Source organism: Anastrepha obliqua, chromosome 3, assembly GCF_027943255.1.
Source record: "Anastrepha obliqua isolate idAnaObli1 chromosome 3, idAnaObli1_1.0, whole genome shotgun sequence".
Taxonomy (NCBI): domain Eukaryota; kingdom Metazoa; phylum Arthropoda; class Insecta; order Diptera; family Tephritidae; genus Anastrepha; species Anastrepha obliqua.
This window is the reverse complement of record NC_072894.1, coordinates 14541867-14559464: the sequence shown is the minus strand read 5'-3', so window position 1 is coordinate 14559464 and position 17598 is coordinate 14541867. Positions and strand designations below refer to the sequence as shown.

General features: G+C 37.9%; 1 protein-coding gene across 1 annotated transcript in view; it reads left to right on the top strand.

The window, feature by feature from the left end:
• LOC129240447 (uncharacterized) overlaps nt 1–16838 on the top strand; it is an 85015-nt gene extending 68177 nt beyond the window's left edge. The window contains exons 2-6 of the mRNA XM_054876239.1: nt 12481–12599; nt 12674–12811; nt 13989–14544; nt 14622–15520; nt 15583–16838. Coding sequence (XP_054732214.1) covers nt 12481–12599; nt 12674–12811; nt 13989–14544; nt 14622–15520; nt 15583–15933 — 2063 coding nt within the window. The 3' untranslated portion in view covers nt 15934–16838. The remainder of the gene's footprint in view (nt 1–12480; nt 12600–12673; nt 12812–13988; nt 14545–14621; nt 15521–15582) is intronic.
• Nucleotides 16839–17598: the final 760 nt, after the last annotated feature.

Here is a 17598-nt window from a genome sequence, read left to right as displayed (position 1 = left end):
GTACTTTGCCATTGTTTACTTAAAGACAATTTCATGGGCTTGGTTGTTTCTGCTTTGCTACTGTTCGAATCAGTTAGCGCTCTCTGAATAATGATTTGTGGCTATCATTTTTTTTTATCAAGTATTTTGTTTATTTTTAGTTCTTGAGTTTATCTTAATGGGACACAACGAAATTGGTGGCGCGCGGAAAATTACTAAAGCCACTCATTGTTTGATTACCTGCGATCGAAGCTGTTTGTTGTTTGTACTTCTTTTGTATGTAATTTCTAGAATAATTAACAATTAATTCACAATGTTTAACTGATAAGTCCTTCGTTAAGAGGTTGTTAATTATTTTAAGATTAACATAAATTTAATGAAGTATTTGCGCTGAATCTTTTATCATTTAAAGATAACACAAAGGAAAATAAATGACCGCCGCAACCCTTTTTCAATGCGAAATTAAACTTTGTTTTACAAATAAAAATTATCAGGTTCTTATTGAGAATTTTGCAGTAATCTGAACAACTTTTTTGATGGGCCCAAGCAGAATCTTTTCTGTAAATTAATTTCTGTGCTTTTGCTTACAAATTTGGTTGTGCAAACCCTTTTTTCTATTTTACTGTTAATAAAATAATGATTTAAAGTCCGCAGGTTAATAAAATCTACAAAGAATAAGTTGAGTTCGTACTTTTATGTTTAATATTATATTCTATACATACTTACATATATACGCATATAAAATATTGTAATCAGAGGAGTAAGAATTTTTATTGCTATTTCCAAGGCTCAAGTTGCTACACAACCTTACACAATTTTGCTGTTCCCTTCCCCAAACATTTAACTATTTACATAGTATGCATGTTCTACCTATGTGTAACCACTTACAGCACTCATTCGCAAAACATCCATTTGCATTTCATGCATATTCATGAGCACTGGCTACTGGAACTGTTGGCCCCTTATTTTCAGTTTCAAATTAAAAACAAACTCACTATGTACTTACATGCGAGTGTTAACAGCGCAATAAGCAGTCAGAGAACGAAATAACTGGCACTCGTTAACAGCGGAGAAAATTTTCTGTTAATAGTTGTAGTAGCGCAAAATCAATAACATGATGTTGTTCACACAACAAAATAACAGCAGATAAATCAAACGCAACAGCAGTGCTCGTAAAAGCAAACGTAACAGTAGCAGCAGCGGCAAAAACAAAAGCAGCAACAATAATTGCCTCGGTTGCGTAATGTTATGAATTGTGTTTGTATGTATATATGTACATGTGTTGTGCTCTTTAAAATACTGACGTACTCAAGCGCGCCCTGTGCTCATCTAACAGATCTATTTCTAGCTGTTGGTATAAGACTGTTAATGCTCTCTGTTTTTGTTTGATTTATGCTATTAACACAGCTGTATGAGTTTTTTGAAGAGTACTATCGGATAATGTTAATGAAACATTCTCTGCTAATATTCAATGGAGAATTATTTTAACCCTAATGAACCTTTATATGGAAGGTTGCATAATTTGTATAACCCAAAACACAAAGAACAAAAAAACAAAAATAGGCAATAAAGTTTTATTTACAACACACACTTTGATATATAAGTATACAACATTATACACATTTGCAATTACATATTGTGATTTGGTTTTATTTCTAAAAATAAAATCTCGCATACGTGACTGATTTCGCGTATTTTGTGCTAGACTTATAGTGTATAAAGGCTATTTTTTTATTTTATATTGAAATTGAAAGTTTGGAAAAGAGTAGTGCAATGAGTTTGCATTTTTCAAATATGTTGAAATATTTTATGTATGTATTTATTTATGTATGTATGCTAAATATATATTCATGCATATGATATGCGTGTGTATGCGTGCGATGCAGCTAATTTATATTTTCATTTTCTGTCTTGAAGTTTTAGTTGATATTTTTGCTATGAATTGAGCGCGATGCCAAATAATAACTGGTTGAATGGATTAAATTTTAATAATATTTAGTTGAAATATACCCCTATTGCAGAAGCTGCAATGGAGATCCTGCAGAGAAAGAGACTGTGGAGCACTTTCTCTGCAAATGTTCGGCTCTGGCGGATAGGCGCTTGAGATTCCTTAGCGTGTCCTTTGGGGATGACTTGTAGAAATTCTCCAGCCTAGATCTCTTTTCTCTCCTCCGCTACATCAACAGCACTGGATGGCTGTAGACGGTTTTCTCTCCTCCCTAAATCCTTTCACAGGTAGCGGTCCACATTATGGTATCAAAACGGCACGACGTAGTGCTACTTGTAGTGTACCTGGGGTACTCTTGCCATCTTACCTACCTACCTAGTTGAAATATTTATATTCGTCAACGCACAACTCAAGATAGTCCAGAAATGCCAGCAGCTGACAATTAAATAACTCCTGTGTTTGTTTTTGTTTTCTTCATTTATGCTCAACGAAAAGGTAATAAATCAATAAAATAGTTAAAGATGTCATCAACAATCAAATGGTGGGAACCAACGCTCGTCGAAAATTCGGTTTATTTCTGTATTCAATATTTATTCAAGCGCGCTTGAATCATCAGCCATTGCGTGCGTAATCAATTCATTAGATAGTTCATTCACAACTTTTGCACAAAAGGTTTTTGCTCGAGTGCAAAATTTACAATTGTGGGAATTACTGTAAATTTGGAATATAAATGCACTCACGTGAGTAATGCATATGTATGAAGAATGACAGAAACAAGATTGCGCCCATCAGAGTGTGCTTGACGTCACATTGGCCGAGTTGTGCAGTGCTGCCCACCATTTGCACTTCGCAATAAATTTAGTGCTTTTTTATACTCAAAATGCGAAAATTTTTAAGTTTGGAATTTGTTTATTTTTTTTTTTTTTATTTAAAGCTATCGAAACTGTAAGTTAAAAAGAAACACGTCGTATTAATAAACAAAAGGAGGTTAAAACAGGCCAGTCTGAGAAGATTTTAGTGCTAATGAAATTTTGTTGATTCTTGTAGAATTTGATATTTTGAATATTATTTATTTATATAATATTTATTTAAAAAAGCGCACATTTTAAAGACAATTTGTCACGCATACGAAGTTCTTTAAGTAATTCAATAAAAAGTTGGTATTTTATTTTCTTTAAATGGGCATTTTAGTGCGTTTTCATATCCAAAGCTAGGAAACACTGCAGTAGCGAGAGAGAGATTTGATTGCTGAAAGGGAAGAACAACAACAATAACCGCAATCGGGGGTAATGCGACCAGATGTTAAATAAAAGTAAAGCTAAATAAAACTGAGTGAATTATTGAACTAATTAAAAAAAAATGTATATTTTAGAAAATTATAAGCTATGGATTTTAATTAGAACAGGCTAGAAAAATGTCATCAAGAAAGAACGTAAAACTCCGAGACTAAATGACAAAAAAAAAATGCTAAATGAAGTTACGAAAATGGTAGTCTGGCAAACGACGTCACTCATTGTAAAATTCGTTGAGCGCAAAGTAACGGTACCACGATAGGCGCCATCTCGTTCTTTCCATCATGCATATGTATTTGTATGTGGCGCTTAACTGCACATAAGACAACTAAAGTTCTAGTAGCTGCTTATTGATGTTCCTAGGGTTGCCTCGATCGATTTGAAAATGCGTACTCTGCACTGATTTGCTGTATTGGAACTTAAATCGAAAAGTTAAGAAAATTCCATTATGAAACTTGCACGGAATACAGAACTTAGCCTCAGCTATTATTAAAAAAAAAATAATAATAATAAATAAATTATAAATGTATGGAGATTGTTCTTCAAGAGCTCCAGAGACACAAGACTCTTTAAATTTGTCCAAAGTGTGTGCTAAAAAACTTTGTGAACTGTTAAACTGAAATAAATAAACTCGCAAGCGAGCGCATCCAGAAGCTCAAATAACACTCCCTCAACCTTTCTCTCCCCCCCTCTCTCTCTGTTCGCCAACTCTTCCTTAGCTAATCATTTCTTTCATTTAATTTCGTTTAATTTGTGTTTCGTGCAGTTTAAGGCTTAACTAGAATTTCTCAAGTACTTTCAAGTGGCCCATATACTAGTTGAGCGCTTTCCACTCAAACCCTTTTATATCAGTACAAGTAAGAGTTTTTGTGTTGTTGCTTTCCGCGTAATTCACTCAATTACCTAATAAGTTTTTACAGGTCGATCGCAAAGACACAGAACAACACTCCGCCGACTTGCAATGCCAACCTAAATTTCACATTACGAATTCGTACTACAACAAAGGGTATAAAAGCAATTCATACATTGGAATTCGGTGATTGAGGTGTTTGGTGGTGGTGGAGCCTGCGGAGATGATAATCAGTGGGATTTTCTGTCTAGATTTAACTCTTAATGGTTACATGCCATATAGTAGAACGCGAATGCGTAGACTCTTTGTTTTTTAAGGCGGGACTTTTTTCTTTTCCAAACCACTTTTATACACTGAAGTGGAGGGCCGCATGGCGCGTACCAAAGGTCGATGAAATTATGGAAAATATTGATCAGGACCGTCACATAAGCTACCATGACATCGCCAAGGCACTAAACATTCATCATCAAACGGTTTTGAACCATTTAAAAAAGGCTGGTTACAAAAAGAAGCTCGATGTTTGGGTACCACATGAATTGTCTGTGAAAAATTTAATGGACCGAATTAACATCTGCGATTCTTTGCTGAAACGAAATGAAATCGAACCATTTCTGAAGCGAATGGTAACAGGAGACGAAAAGTGGATCAAATACGACAATAATGTGTGAAAAAGATCATGGTGCAAGGGTGGTGAAGCTCAACAATTGGTTGCAAAGCCAGGATTGACGCCTCGAAAGGTTATGCTGTGTGCTTGGTGGGATTGGAAAGGAATCATCCACTATGAGCTGCTCCAGCTTGCTCGAACGATTGATTCTACACTTTACTGTCAACAACTGATGAGATTGAAGCAAGCAATCGAAAAAAAAACGGCCAGAACTGATCAGCAGAAAGGACGTCGTCTTCCATCAGGACAACGCTAGGCCACACACATCTTTGATGACTCGGCAAAAACTGGGAGAGCTTGGCTGGGAAGTTTTGATGCATCCACCATATAGCCCTGACCTTGCACCATCGGACTACCATTTGTTTCGGTCAATGCAGAACTCCCTTAATGGAGTAAAGTTGGCTTCAAGTGAAGCCTGTGAAAATTACTTGTCGCAGTTGTTCGCCGAGAAACCACAAAAGTTTTACACTGATGGAATAATGTCTCTAGAAGAAAAATGGCAAAAGGTAGTCGACCAAAATGTTACATATTTGGTTTAATAAAGTTCATTATAAATATAAAAAAAAATGAGTTGAAGTTTGATTAGAAATACGAAAAGACTTTTTCGACAACCCAATATATAAAATCAAGAATTAAAAAACAACATAAAAAAAAAAAAATCAAAAATTCAAATTACTTTGTTTCGCAATCGTTGAGCTTCTGCTCGAATACATTGCATATTTAATTGTTTTCGCCAAGGTAAACCCACATACGTATATATGCCCATATGTTCTTTGCAATCATTCAAATTTTAGAAATTATTCCCGCATTGCAAATGCCTTTATAGACTGTTTTCTTCTAATTACGTAAACGAAGCGCACTCGATTTGCATAAAAATACTCGCATTTGCATGAAATTGTGCACAAACAAGCACATTGATATAATCACACACACACACACACACACGTACCCACACATACACGCACAAGCCAATAATTCATTTTGTCTTTTCTACTGGTGCCGCGCCGCCACCAAAGGCAAATACATAATACAAAAAGTTTCTTAAATAACAGCAGAATCGCCAAGAAACCAATTGAGTTCCGCAAATGCAGCGCCGTCGCGCATATGCAATAGATGCCTAAGTGACAACTTAAAATACAAATAATAAATATTTACATATGCAAAGAGCCATCACCAAAGCAAATACTTACACGAACATACAAATAAGGCTCATCGTGCACAACCAGCCCAACCTCAGCCGCACGGCTCCACAACGAACTAAGCCACTCAACGGCGCAGCGAGGCATGCGGCAATCGCTTGTGCAATAAGCCTTGCACTCCCCACGTAATATCCATTGCAGCAGCAGCAATCCGATAGGCGGTTGGGCGGCAAGCGACCCGAAGGGCCACATTGGTTGCGCGCAATTGGCAAATGGCAATTGGCAATTGCTTTGCTGTAAATGCTGGCAATGGGTGGCGCTAACAAACAACAACATCAACAACAGCAATACCGAAATAAACGAAAAACAAAACAATTATAGGAAAACAAGCGCTGTGGCATCCACAATAACAATGAACGTTGTCGACGTCATGCTGATCGCTGATTGCGCCAATTTGCAAATTCGCACACCCGCATCCAAGAGGCGCGCGCACACGCGGCCGCTTGATAACAAGCTAAATGTAATGCAAATAACAACGCAATACATAAGTAATAGTTTACAAAAAAAAACAAAAAAAAGTAGCGAAAAAATAAAATTAAATGCAAATTTTACCTTAGCAAATGTCGCCTGTTGCAACATCGCGCGCCTTTGCCACATCACTCGCCTTTGCCACATCACTCGCCTTTGCCAACGTTGCATTGCGGCATACAATATTTATTTTGTATCTGACGCCGCATGCCGCATGCCGTACGCCGCGCTCCTCTATCTAAGTTGTATTAAATGGCGCGTGGACAGGCATAAATTTGAATATTTTCTAAGGCGCTGCCGCGGCAAGAGGCACATATGTATGAGCGCCTTAATTGTTTACGTTTACAACAAATTTGTCTATGATTAGTGTAATAAGTGCGAAATGGATTATGTCAATATAATATTTCGTAAGCATAAGTACCCCAGTGTGGCCTCGGTATCATTATTTTTCTTGCTTGTTTTTTCTCGACATTTTGCGGCTGCTCGAATTTTTGTTGGCAGCGCGTCAAGCGGGCTAAGGCGCACACCTCATCTCGCTCACGGCGCGGCATATTCGGTGTCAGCCACTCAAATATTGACAGCACATAAGTATTTTTCTGCAATAAAGTCATAAGCGTTGGGCATTCACTTGGCTATTTGAGTGCGTGTGTGCGTGTGTGTGTGTGCGTAGGACTGTCATATTTGGCTAGTTCAAGCACTGCAGGGAAAAGCCAAGTGCACATTAGAAACATTCTAGTTCAGATACTGGTCTTTAAGGGAAAACATCATACTAGTTCGTTAATGACTAGAATGGTGCCAGTAGCAAACAGGTCAATTTGCCATAAAATGGTTGATTGTTTCTTTAGATAAGAAGGTTTGAGACTCGTCTGTGGATACATTAAGGCATCACTGTTGTTTGAAGGATTATGTAGAAGAATATTCTCTATCGAAGTCCATCAAATACAGGCGAAAATTATTTAATATATGCATGAAATTTATGCACTTTATATGTATTTATTGTCGCCCCACAAGTCAGTAAGATTAGAAGAGCGGATTCATTATGTTGTTGCAGCAGCTCAGTTTAAGCTTTGAAACGTCAAAAGGAATAATAATTTCACAGCATTTTCTTAATAATTCTTTTATTATTCGATACATACCAATATAATATTAACTATTTTCCCACAACTTAAGGCGTACCGGTGGTCTAAAGCTCGAAAATTGAGGGTACTTTCGGGAATTTTTTTTTACAATAAAAAAATGAAAAACGATTTTTAATTTTCTAGGCTTTTTATTTTACTTCTTTTATATACAAAAATGAAAAAAAAAAAAACATTTAATTTTGATAATTTAAAAAACGGCGCTGAAGTTGACCCTCCCGAAAAATCGGACCTGGGATGGTGTTGTCCATTCTGGCTCTTCTATTTATCTGAAACACAAAAACCAAAAACATGATTAATCAGTATGACTGTAGCTATGTCGCGCACTCTAATAAAAAAAAAAATTGACAAAATGCTGCGGTTTTGAACTTGACATTCTAAAATTCGGGTTCTTTTTCAGTGCTTTAATAAAAATAAAATTAAAAATAATTGAAATAATAATATAATTCTAGTTCGGGCGATAGCCGTTGATTTTGTGAACTACATATAAAAAATTCAAACGATCCGGTTGAATAGTTTTTCTTGGCAACACCGGCCCTAATAAAGTAGTTTTGAGATCACTGAGTTAAAGTTTTGAGAGCGGATATTTTACGTTGCTGCCGCCGCGTGACGAATCTGAAACTACCAGCTAAAACGGCTGAAGATTCAAAAATAATGGGAATATCCTTAAAAAAATTTGACAGTATGTTCCTAAAAGCGTAAAAATATCAAAAAAAAAAAAAAATGATTGTTTGAAAATTCTAGACCACTTAAGTTTTTTGCAAACTCTCGAACCAATTTTTTGCTAGATACCTATGAAATGAGACGTTTTTTTCAATTTCGCTGTTCAAATCGGCCAATTGTCGTTAGTAGCGTGCACCGTCAACTGTTTCACCTGGTTTTAATAGCTCGTACCAAATAATACCACGCTGATCCCAGAAAACACACAGCATTGCCTTGCGGCCGAGGCGATTGGGTTTGACCGTTCTTTTTGGCTTATGGCCGGGCGCACCATACGATCGTTTACGCTGGGGATTGGAGAAATACACCCATTTTTCATCACCCGTAACGATTCGATGCAAAATGGACTTCCTTTTGAACCGGGAGAGCAGCATTTCACAAGTGGTTTTTCGGTTCTCTTGCTGCCTTTCAGTCAGTTCATGCGGCACCCATCTTCCGACCTTTAAAATCATGCCCATGGCTTTCAAATGTTTGGAAATGGTTTTTTGGGTCACTCCCAACTGCTCTGCCCTCATTTCTTGCGTTTCCACCATCATCTTCATCCAACAATGCTTGCAATTCGGCGTCCTCAAACTTTTTCGGTGGCCGGCCACGTTCGTCCTTCTCCACGTTAAAATCACCACTTCGGAATTTTTCAAACCACCTGAAGCACTGTGCTCCACTTAGAGCATGTCCACCATAAGCTTCTATAAGCATTTGATGAGCTTGAGAAGCGTTTTTCTTCAATTAATAACAGAAAATCAACGATGTCCGCAAATCGTAGTTTGAAGGCACGAAATTTGACATTTTTAAGAGCGACAAAAATGCGCTGTTGTATGAAACGTAACAAACAATGAACTGAATATTTTTGACAGATGACAGATGACGAAAAAAACAAGACATTTGGGAAAGTTTAAAAATACTCCTAGCGACATCTATGGACTAATAGCTGAAAGTGTCATTTCATAGGTATCTACCTGTAATTTGCAGAAAAATCTTTAGAGCAACCGGACCCATAAAATATGAATCCGAAATTTAAATAGCATAAATTTTGTTTATGTTCTGAAAGTGAATACCTTAAGTTCTTAAGTTTTTTTTTATTAATTTCTTTAAATAATTTTCTCTAATTTTTTTAGGATTTACTTATGAGTTTGCATACATTTTTAAACGTTTAACAAATTACAGTACCGGAAAGAGGTTTCATTTAATTTTAAGAAAAAGCGAATTCTTTGCAAACTTTTCATGTGAAATAGAATATCTTAAAAGCTTGGAATCGAATGAAGTGGATGTCTTTTTTGACATTTTATTCTTACTGGTCTAAAATTGGTTCTTTTAGCAACATATCCGACCAGAATTTATTTGGCTGGCATGAAATGATATTTTGCTGATGCATGACATTTCGTAGGACATCGAAAGAATTTTTTTTTATTTTTAATTTTTAAAAAATTACTTGCTAATATGAAAAAAGGCAGAACACAAACTGACTGAGCTGAAAAGTGAACTGATAGTATTTTTCCCTGCAGGGACAGCACAAAGCAGCACAGTGTGCGTGCCGTTTGTGTGGAAACCCGTGTGTTTGCTTTTTTGACATTTCCACTTAAATTGGCCTTAATGAAACCATTATCTTGGCATTTTCGTTTGAAGTGACGCGTTTTGGGGCTGCTCCAAAAAATAAATATTTAAATTTTGTATTTTTTTTCGCTCATTTATGGCATTAATTATTTATTTTATTCATTTAAGAAAGTAAATACACAGAATAAAACATCCAATTTTGTTTCTGCACGACTTTCTTACTAAATAAAAAAAATATTTTGGGTGATGGCAATTTTTATTTTGATCTTTTGCTCCTTTGCTTGCTTGTTTATATTGAAGCTGCCTGGTTTACAAATGTCAAATATGATTGTCGTACGATACCATGTGCATAAATTATAAATCATTCGATAGGGTGATTAATTAGGGCCACCTGATACCTTAAGTGGTCCTATATGACCGAAAACTATATCGTCATAAAATCATTTGCCAATGAAAAAAAAATCGGATTTTCCAAATTCTTATTTATTTTCAATTAATTTAAGCAATAAAAAACTTAAATTACTCTTGAAAGACATACCCTTACGTGTAAAATTTAAAGCGTTTGTTTAAAAAACAATTATTTTCAGCTTAGTTAGGTTCGGTTGGGTATATCTGGTTGTTCTAAATAGATCGCACAAAGACCCCAAGAGTCCGTAATGTTACCAATGTTGTTTGAGTCGTGTTAAACATAGTTCGCAGCAATTCCCTTCAGCGATGTAAAGTATATCGATCCCAGGCAGTTGCAGCGAATTCTGCTTAGAGTAGAGCGGCGACAAAAGAGGTGTTCTAACATACCTCTCTCTTCTTCGCGTAAGTTACATGCGTCGTGCTGGACCAATCCCATTTTAGCTGCGTGGTACGGAGTGAGACAATGTCCCGTCAGTACTCTAACTAATATTTTACATTTTCCTATCTTGGCAGTCCGAGCGTAAAATTGGTTGTTTGCGTGGTGCAAAATCCTAGCATTGTTTGGGCAATCTTATGGGAGATCGAGGAGGCTGTGCTTCCAGAGTTAGTTCCTCATCTAGTTCCGTTTTCAAAACTGATAGTGAGGAATATATGTTCGACGTAGTCATCCTAGGCAAGGGTGAGCCTGCCTTAGCAATCTCGTCTACTCTCTCATTTTGGTATATTGACTTGAGCGCTGGCACCTAGCTGACTTAAGGCAGTAGTCTGCTTTAGAAGCCGAAAAAAAGCGTTTTTTTAGCAATTTTTTTTGAAAGGGAAGGAAATGATTGCGGTAAACGGAATTTTAAGACGATAGTGTACTATATTTAAGGTTTAAAAAACAATATTTATTTTTAAAAAATATTGAAATTTTTTAAAGTTGTAAATATTTTTCTGGAGCGCCTGGAGTCTGCACTTGTAAATCGGTGCCGGTGATGGAGGTCGTGCGATGCATCTGAAACAGTCGAACCAAATTTTTTTTTAATTTTTATAAGTTTCTTTTCTTTATGAACTAAAAAAATACCGAAGAAGTTATAAAATTCCAAATTTTTTCGAAGTTTGAAAAAAAATTCACTTTTTTAAGAAAAAAAATTGACTTTAAGTTGCAAAACAAGTAGTTTAAATAATACTTTTGTCCAACTTTTTTAGTTCAAATAGAAGATAATTTAATACTGAAGCTAGATCACTTTGGTTTTTTTCGATCGGACATTTATTCTTTTTGCTATCGCCGGCACCGTTTTCTAACACTTGTGAAAATGAAAACTCGAGAAAACGCGCTTTAAAGGTCTGCCTGAGCATTCGCACCTGCTCGACGCTCGGCCACCAAAACTGCTCTAGCTTCGAAAATATGTCGAATTAGCCTCTGGAATTTTAAAGACATATTCTTGAATAGTTTTGGAAGAGATTTAAAACAAAACAAAAAAATCGATTTTTTGAAGCCTGTAAAGCAGACTACTGCCTTAAAAAACTTACTCAGCTTAGTTAAAAAATTAAAAATAAAAAAACTCTTCTGTTCTTATTCGAGAAAGCAATTATGCAAAGTATTGGTTTTTTATAATTCTCACACCAAAAATGTATATTTTTTAAGACTGTAATATTTTTAAAACTTTTATTTCAAAATTCTTCCATATAGTAATAATTGTTTGTTGTTTAAACTGAGTTCCAACGTAGGAATCTTATGCTCATTAGTTGGCTTTAAGAATCAAGTATATATTGAGGATATGTAGAGCACCACGTTGGTGTTGTTCCTCTTCCGGATCTCTTAAGATTCATCAATGAATCCCAGAGATTTGTGGAAAAGTGACCTCAAACTAATTTTTCCGTCTCTCCACCCACATTTTATCTTTCCTATCTGTCTATTATTTCTACTGAAATCTATTCGGGTGTAGAAAAATGGTCTCCTGACTGAGTGCGTGGACTTGTCCAACCCCCCACAAATCTAATCTAATCTTATCTAACCACGTTGGCATAGCCTCGTGGATCTGTGAATATTTGATTAAAAATGAAAAATTAGAATGTCTTAAGTTAGCGCATTTGTCGAAGTTGCCGGCGTGCAGCGGATATTTTTTATTTAAAGTTCCAATTTTAATTTAAAAAATTCCAAAAAAAAAAATTATTAAAAAATCTCTCAGCACTTCAACTGTTCCTTCCAATACTTAGTTTACAAATTATCTCCTTTCCAATAATTCACTTACTAACTTTTTTCTGTTGCTCTACTCTTTCCAGCGCCCGCAAATTTCAAGAGTTTACTGCTTCGTGCCGAAGTCCTACGCAAACTAAATCATTTCCAAAGCTCGTTGGCCGACGTTGAGAACTCGTTGAAGACGCGCTACACCTCAGCGAAGGTAATGCACAAAATGAGTACTGGGTTGGCGTTTTTATTGACGTATTTTTCTTTTTTTTTTCTTTCTTCTTGTAGGCGCACTACCTACGTGCGCTGGCCCTGTGCGATCTTGGCCGTTGCGATGAGGCACTCTACGACAACTGCTTAGCCATCAGTCTCGATAAGGATGCACAACTCACCAGCTCGGAGCTATTTCAACATGATCTCGCAAAGGTAAGACAGGAGAGGGTTTTGAAGAAATGGAAAGATTATGGAAAGATGAGGTTTCGTGAGAAAATTTTCCATATTTACATGGATGTTGCAGAAATTCACTGGGTACTACTTCTAAAAGTGCAAAATTCTGGCTGTGGCAGGTGGAATGTAGCACAAAAATGTGCAGTGCACTTAACTTATATCGGAATTCGAGAATTTTGCGATCTTTTATGAAAATTATAAATAAATAAGTAAAAATTAATTAAAATAAAAAAATTAAAAAAAAAAAAAATATTTTAAAAAATGCAGTCTGGAATACTGTGAATTTTCAAGCCGGCAATAAACGTTTTTATAATGAAGCAAGCCGCATTTATTAAAGCTGGTGGCACTAGACCAACAACAATATTTAGTACTTTTAAGTGTCAAAGAAAAGTATTGACAAAGTAGAAAACAAAAAAATGAATTCGCCTTGTTTCACTCTGAGCTGACAGCCACACGAACATGGCGAAAGAAAAAACATAAATCGGCTGATTTACCTATACCCCATTCAATAGATTCGCTTGTATCGAAGGGAAAGTAGAAGTATGCGTCATCTTCAAATAAGGCGTCTTGAACTAACGAATTTGCCAATCAAAATATTTACTCAGCAAATATCTACATTGCAGTCTATATACATACATACATAATAGGGCGGGTCGATTTAAAAATCGCTCATTGCTCTGTGAAAATCGTATTCAAGGGATCAAAATAAGAAACTTTGCCGAAGGAACCATACCTCTAAAACGAATTCTGATGTCCCCCAATTTGGGTCGAACGAAAAATCCCACTTTGACCCATTTAGAGTGCTCCAATCGATTCCAAATGTATGACCGATCCCCACTAACTTTGGACCATGCCAGTGGCACACCCCCTGGAACTCCCCCCATACAATCATTTCACAATAGCACCATTTTTGGCCTTTACATGAGAAAAGAAACTAAAAATTTCGACCCAAATTGGGGGACATCAGAATTCGTTTTAGCGGTATGGTTCTTCGGCAAAGTTTCTTATTTTGGTCCCTAGAATATGATTTTCACAGAGTAATGGGCGATTTTTTTGCCTCCCCACTAATCGACCCGGCCTAATACATATGTAACTGTACACCCCACTTCTCTTCTCCTCATATTATACATAATTAATCTATTATCTACTTTTGCAGAATTTGCAGAAACTTCTCGCCCAAACTCCAAAAAGTAAATCGCTGCTTCAGCGTACCTTCAGCTCAGGCGCACCCACTGCCTCAGTCCCCTACAAACTGCTTGCGGCAGAACAACACTTGCGCCGACGCAAACAAATCGCTTTGCTCAGCAATGCCAACGGCGATCATCTGAGTTCATTCGATGACGAATTTATACCGTACGACAGTAAATGTGATATTATCGCCGATAGCGACTACTTGACCGCAATGGATGCTACCATCGCTGGCGGTGGTGTTGTTGATGATGACGGTCGCAGTGGCGCTAACATTTCCGAGTATATTTCGGGCATCGGTGGCACGCTCATGGACAAGCGTTTCTCGATTTATGCGGGTATGGAGAAACAATTCGATACTGAGTTGCGGCGACAGGCATCACGCAAGCATTTCCGCCGGAAATGGTCGAAGAAAGAAACGGAATTGGTGCCTACACTAAGCGCGACACTGGAGGAGATGCACTACAGCGCGCTCTTTCGTAATACCTTGGATAGGGTGCAGCAGGAGCTACAGCGGCTGAAAAGTAAGTATTTGCCAACTGGTCCAGCTGAAAATCGTTTTTAACTAAATTTGCTTCTCTCTCTCCACGTATTTTGATAGAGCTCGATTTGGCAAGTGGTACGCCACAGAAGCAGCTGTTGCAAGTGCCCGCCGGACTGGTGGATGCCAGTGATTTTGATTGTGTGCTGTGTTGCCGCACGTTCTGGAAGCCGGTGGTGACGCCATGCGGTCACACCTACTGCCGGGTATGCTTGGATCGTTGCATGGATTACACCTCCTCGTGTCCATTGTGCATGTCGCCACTTGTGGAACCAAATGTTAATACCATGTATCAGGGTTCCTCCTCGCCTGTTCCCTTCATTGTGGCCAAGCGGCCAGTGACCCAATTTCTTGAAGCCGCAATGAAACGATTCATTCCAGAACACTACGAGAAACGTTTCCGACAGGAGATCGATTTGGAGCCATCGGTGCCGGTCTTCATTTGCACCACCGCTTTTCCGTACGTACCCTGCCCGCTGTTTGTCTACGAGCCACGCTACCGGCTAATGGTGCGACGCGCTGTCGAATCGGGTGAGAAGCAATTCGGCATAGTGCAGCCGAATAGCGGTAAATCGCGCTACTTTGATGTCGGCACAATGCTCGACATACGTGACTGTGTGTTGCTCGGCGATGGTTGTTCGATACTCAGTACGGTGGGCTGTAAACGTTTCAAGATTTTGGCGCGCAACGAGAAGGACGGCTATGAAACAGCTAAAGTGGAGTACATCTATGACGAGACGATACCCGATGAGATGGTGAAGGTGGTGAACAACATGCACGCAATCGTTTTGGCGAAAGCGATCGAATGGTTCGAGAGCCTCAGCACCGAACTGAAGCAGGAGATATTGCAAAGCCTAGGCGAAATGCCGGCAGTGGAAGAGAACTGGGAGACAATTGCCGATGGGCCGGCGTGGGCTTGGTGGATCATTGCGTTGTTACCGCTCAATCAACAACTAAAGGTAAACACTTCCCCTTTGTGCAAAGCTCATAAAAATTTTAATATTTGATTTTTGTTCCACAGGTTGACATTCTCGCGACGACTTCGCTGGAGAAACGGCTGCGCGCCATCGAGAAGACGCTCGACTACATGTCAGGCACACTGCGACGCACGCAACAGCACGATTGCAGTGTTGTGGTAGCGCAACAACAGCAACAACAACAACAGCAACAGCAGCAACAATTACAGCAAGAACAGCAGGAGGAGTGCGACAATGAACTGCCGCAAAGCGATGAATGCTGTCAACGTGCAACGGCGAATGCGCTGCGTACCGTCAACGGAGAGCCGCACCATCATCACCATCACCACCATCATCATCACCACCACCATCACCATCATCATGCGAGTGGCAGTGAACAACAGTTGTTGCTGTAGTGTTGTGGTACCGGGGCAAGATTGTCAAGGGAAGAGCATATAAATGGAGTGGGGAGTAGAGGAAATAATGGAAATAGGGAAATCAAACGTAAAAACCAAACGGAAATTGTGAGAAGTGAAGAGTGAACAGTGAACAGTGGAGAGTGAGTGATGAACAGTGAAGCGTTAAAGCCGCAGAAAGTCAACCAACAAATACCAAAAGCTTTAAAACATTTCAAAAATGAATTAATAAAATAAACTTAACTAAAAATCACCAAATATGAAATTTGCGCATTGCGCATGCGTAACCTCTGCGTAGCACACACCAACTGACGCACCTAAAACATATTTAAACACTTGCTGCATTTTGCAGTCTCCAAAAACTATATGGCAACACCACGTATAATGCCACATTTAGATTTAGTTTTCCTAATTTGTATTTGTCTAACACTTCTGTATATGCAAAGAGGTGCAAACGACGTAGGTATAACAAAGAAATTAGTCTATAAAAATATATGTGTAATGTTTGTGTGGGCAGTTTTAGAAATTTAATGTAATTAATTATCGTAATTGTCTTATACCAATAAAAAATGAGGGAATTTATCAAAGCATACAAACTAAGTAAGCAAAAGTTAAACGAAAATATTTAATGTAATAGCAAAACGCGAATTGAGAACCACATGCATGCGTGCATACCAACATTGGACAAATTTTAATACGAAAAAACTAAAACATAACTGTTTAGATGCCAAAAATAGCGAAAAGTGAATATTTCCAATAATGGATGTTGCAAATATTAGAGTAGCAATTCGATGTGTGATTGTATTGTGTAGAGTAGAAATTCTTTGCGAAAATTTCGAGATATAGTGGTACATAAAATAATGTAGTTTCGATGTTAAACACCAGAATAAAATACAAAAAATTATTAAAAGAGCTAAGTTGACAAAAAACAAAACAAAAAAAAAAAAAAATTAATAAGGCAGGGTTTTTTGGCCATTAAAGAGAGTTCTTCGCTGCATGCAAATGAGTGCCTATTTTTGAAGCTAAATTACGAAATTGAAAGAAAATGCGACATTTATGAATTGTTGTAATTTTTCTCGTTTTTTGTGGTGACGCAATTGGCGGCCGCCGCAGCCGAATGGGTTGATGCGTGACTACCATTCCGAATTAAGAAAAAAAATTTTCTGATAGCGGTCGCCCCTCGGCAAGCAATGGCAAACCTCCGAATGTATTTCTGCCATGAAAAAGCTTCTCATTAAAAATATCTGACGTTCGGAGTCGGCTTAAAAATGTAGGTCCCTCCATTTGTGGAACAACATCAAGACGCACGCACAGCACTTATAGGAGGAGGAGCTCGGCCAAACACCCAAAAAGGGTGTACGCGCCAATTATATATATTTATAATGGGCTGGGCACAAGAGAAACGCTGTAGCAGCCTTTGTGCTACTGTTCAGCTCGCTCGAAAGCTAGACTATGCCACCTGGGTGCTCTCAGAGACTAGAATCTATCGCTGATGCATAAAAATGGACGCTATGGACCAAGATAGCCGCTGCGTGGCTTCGGCCAGCCAGTATAACCCAAGCTAGCATTTCGTTTTCCTTCTGACATAAATATATATTTATGTAGGTGCATACTCAGGCGCAGATGTATTCCACTGAAATCTAAAAAATGCTGGCTGAGGAACTA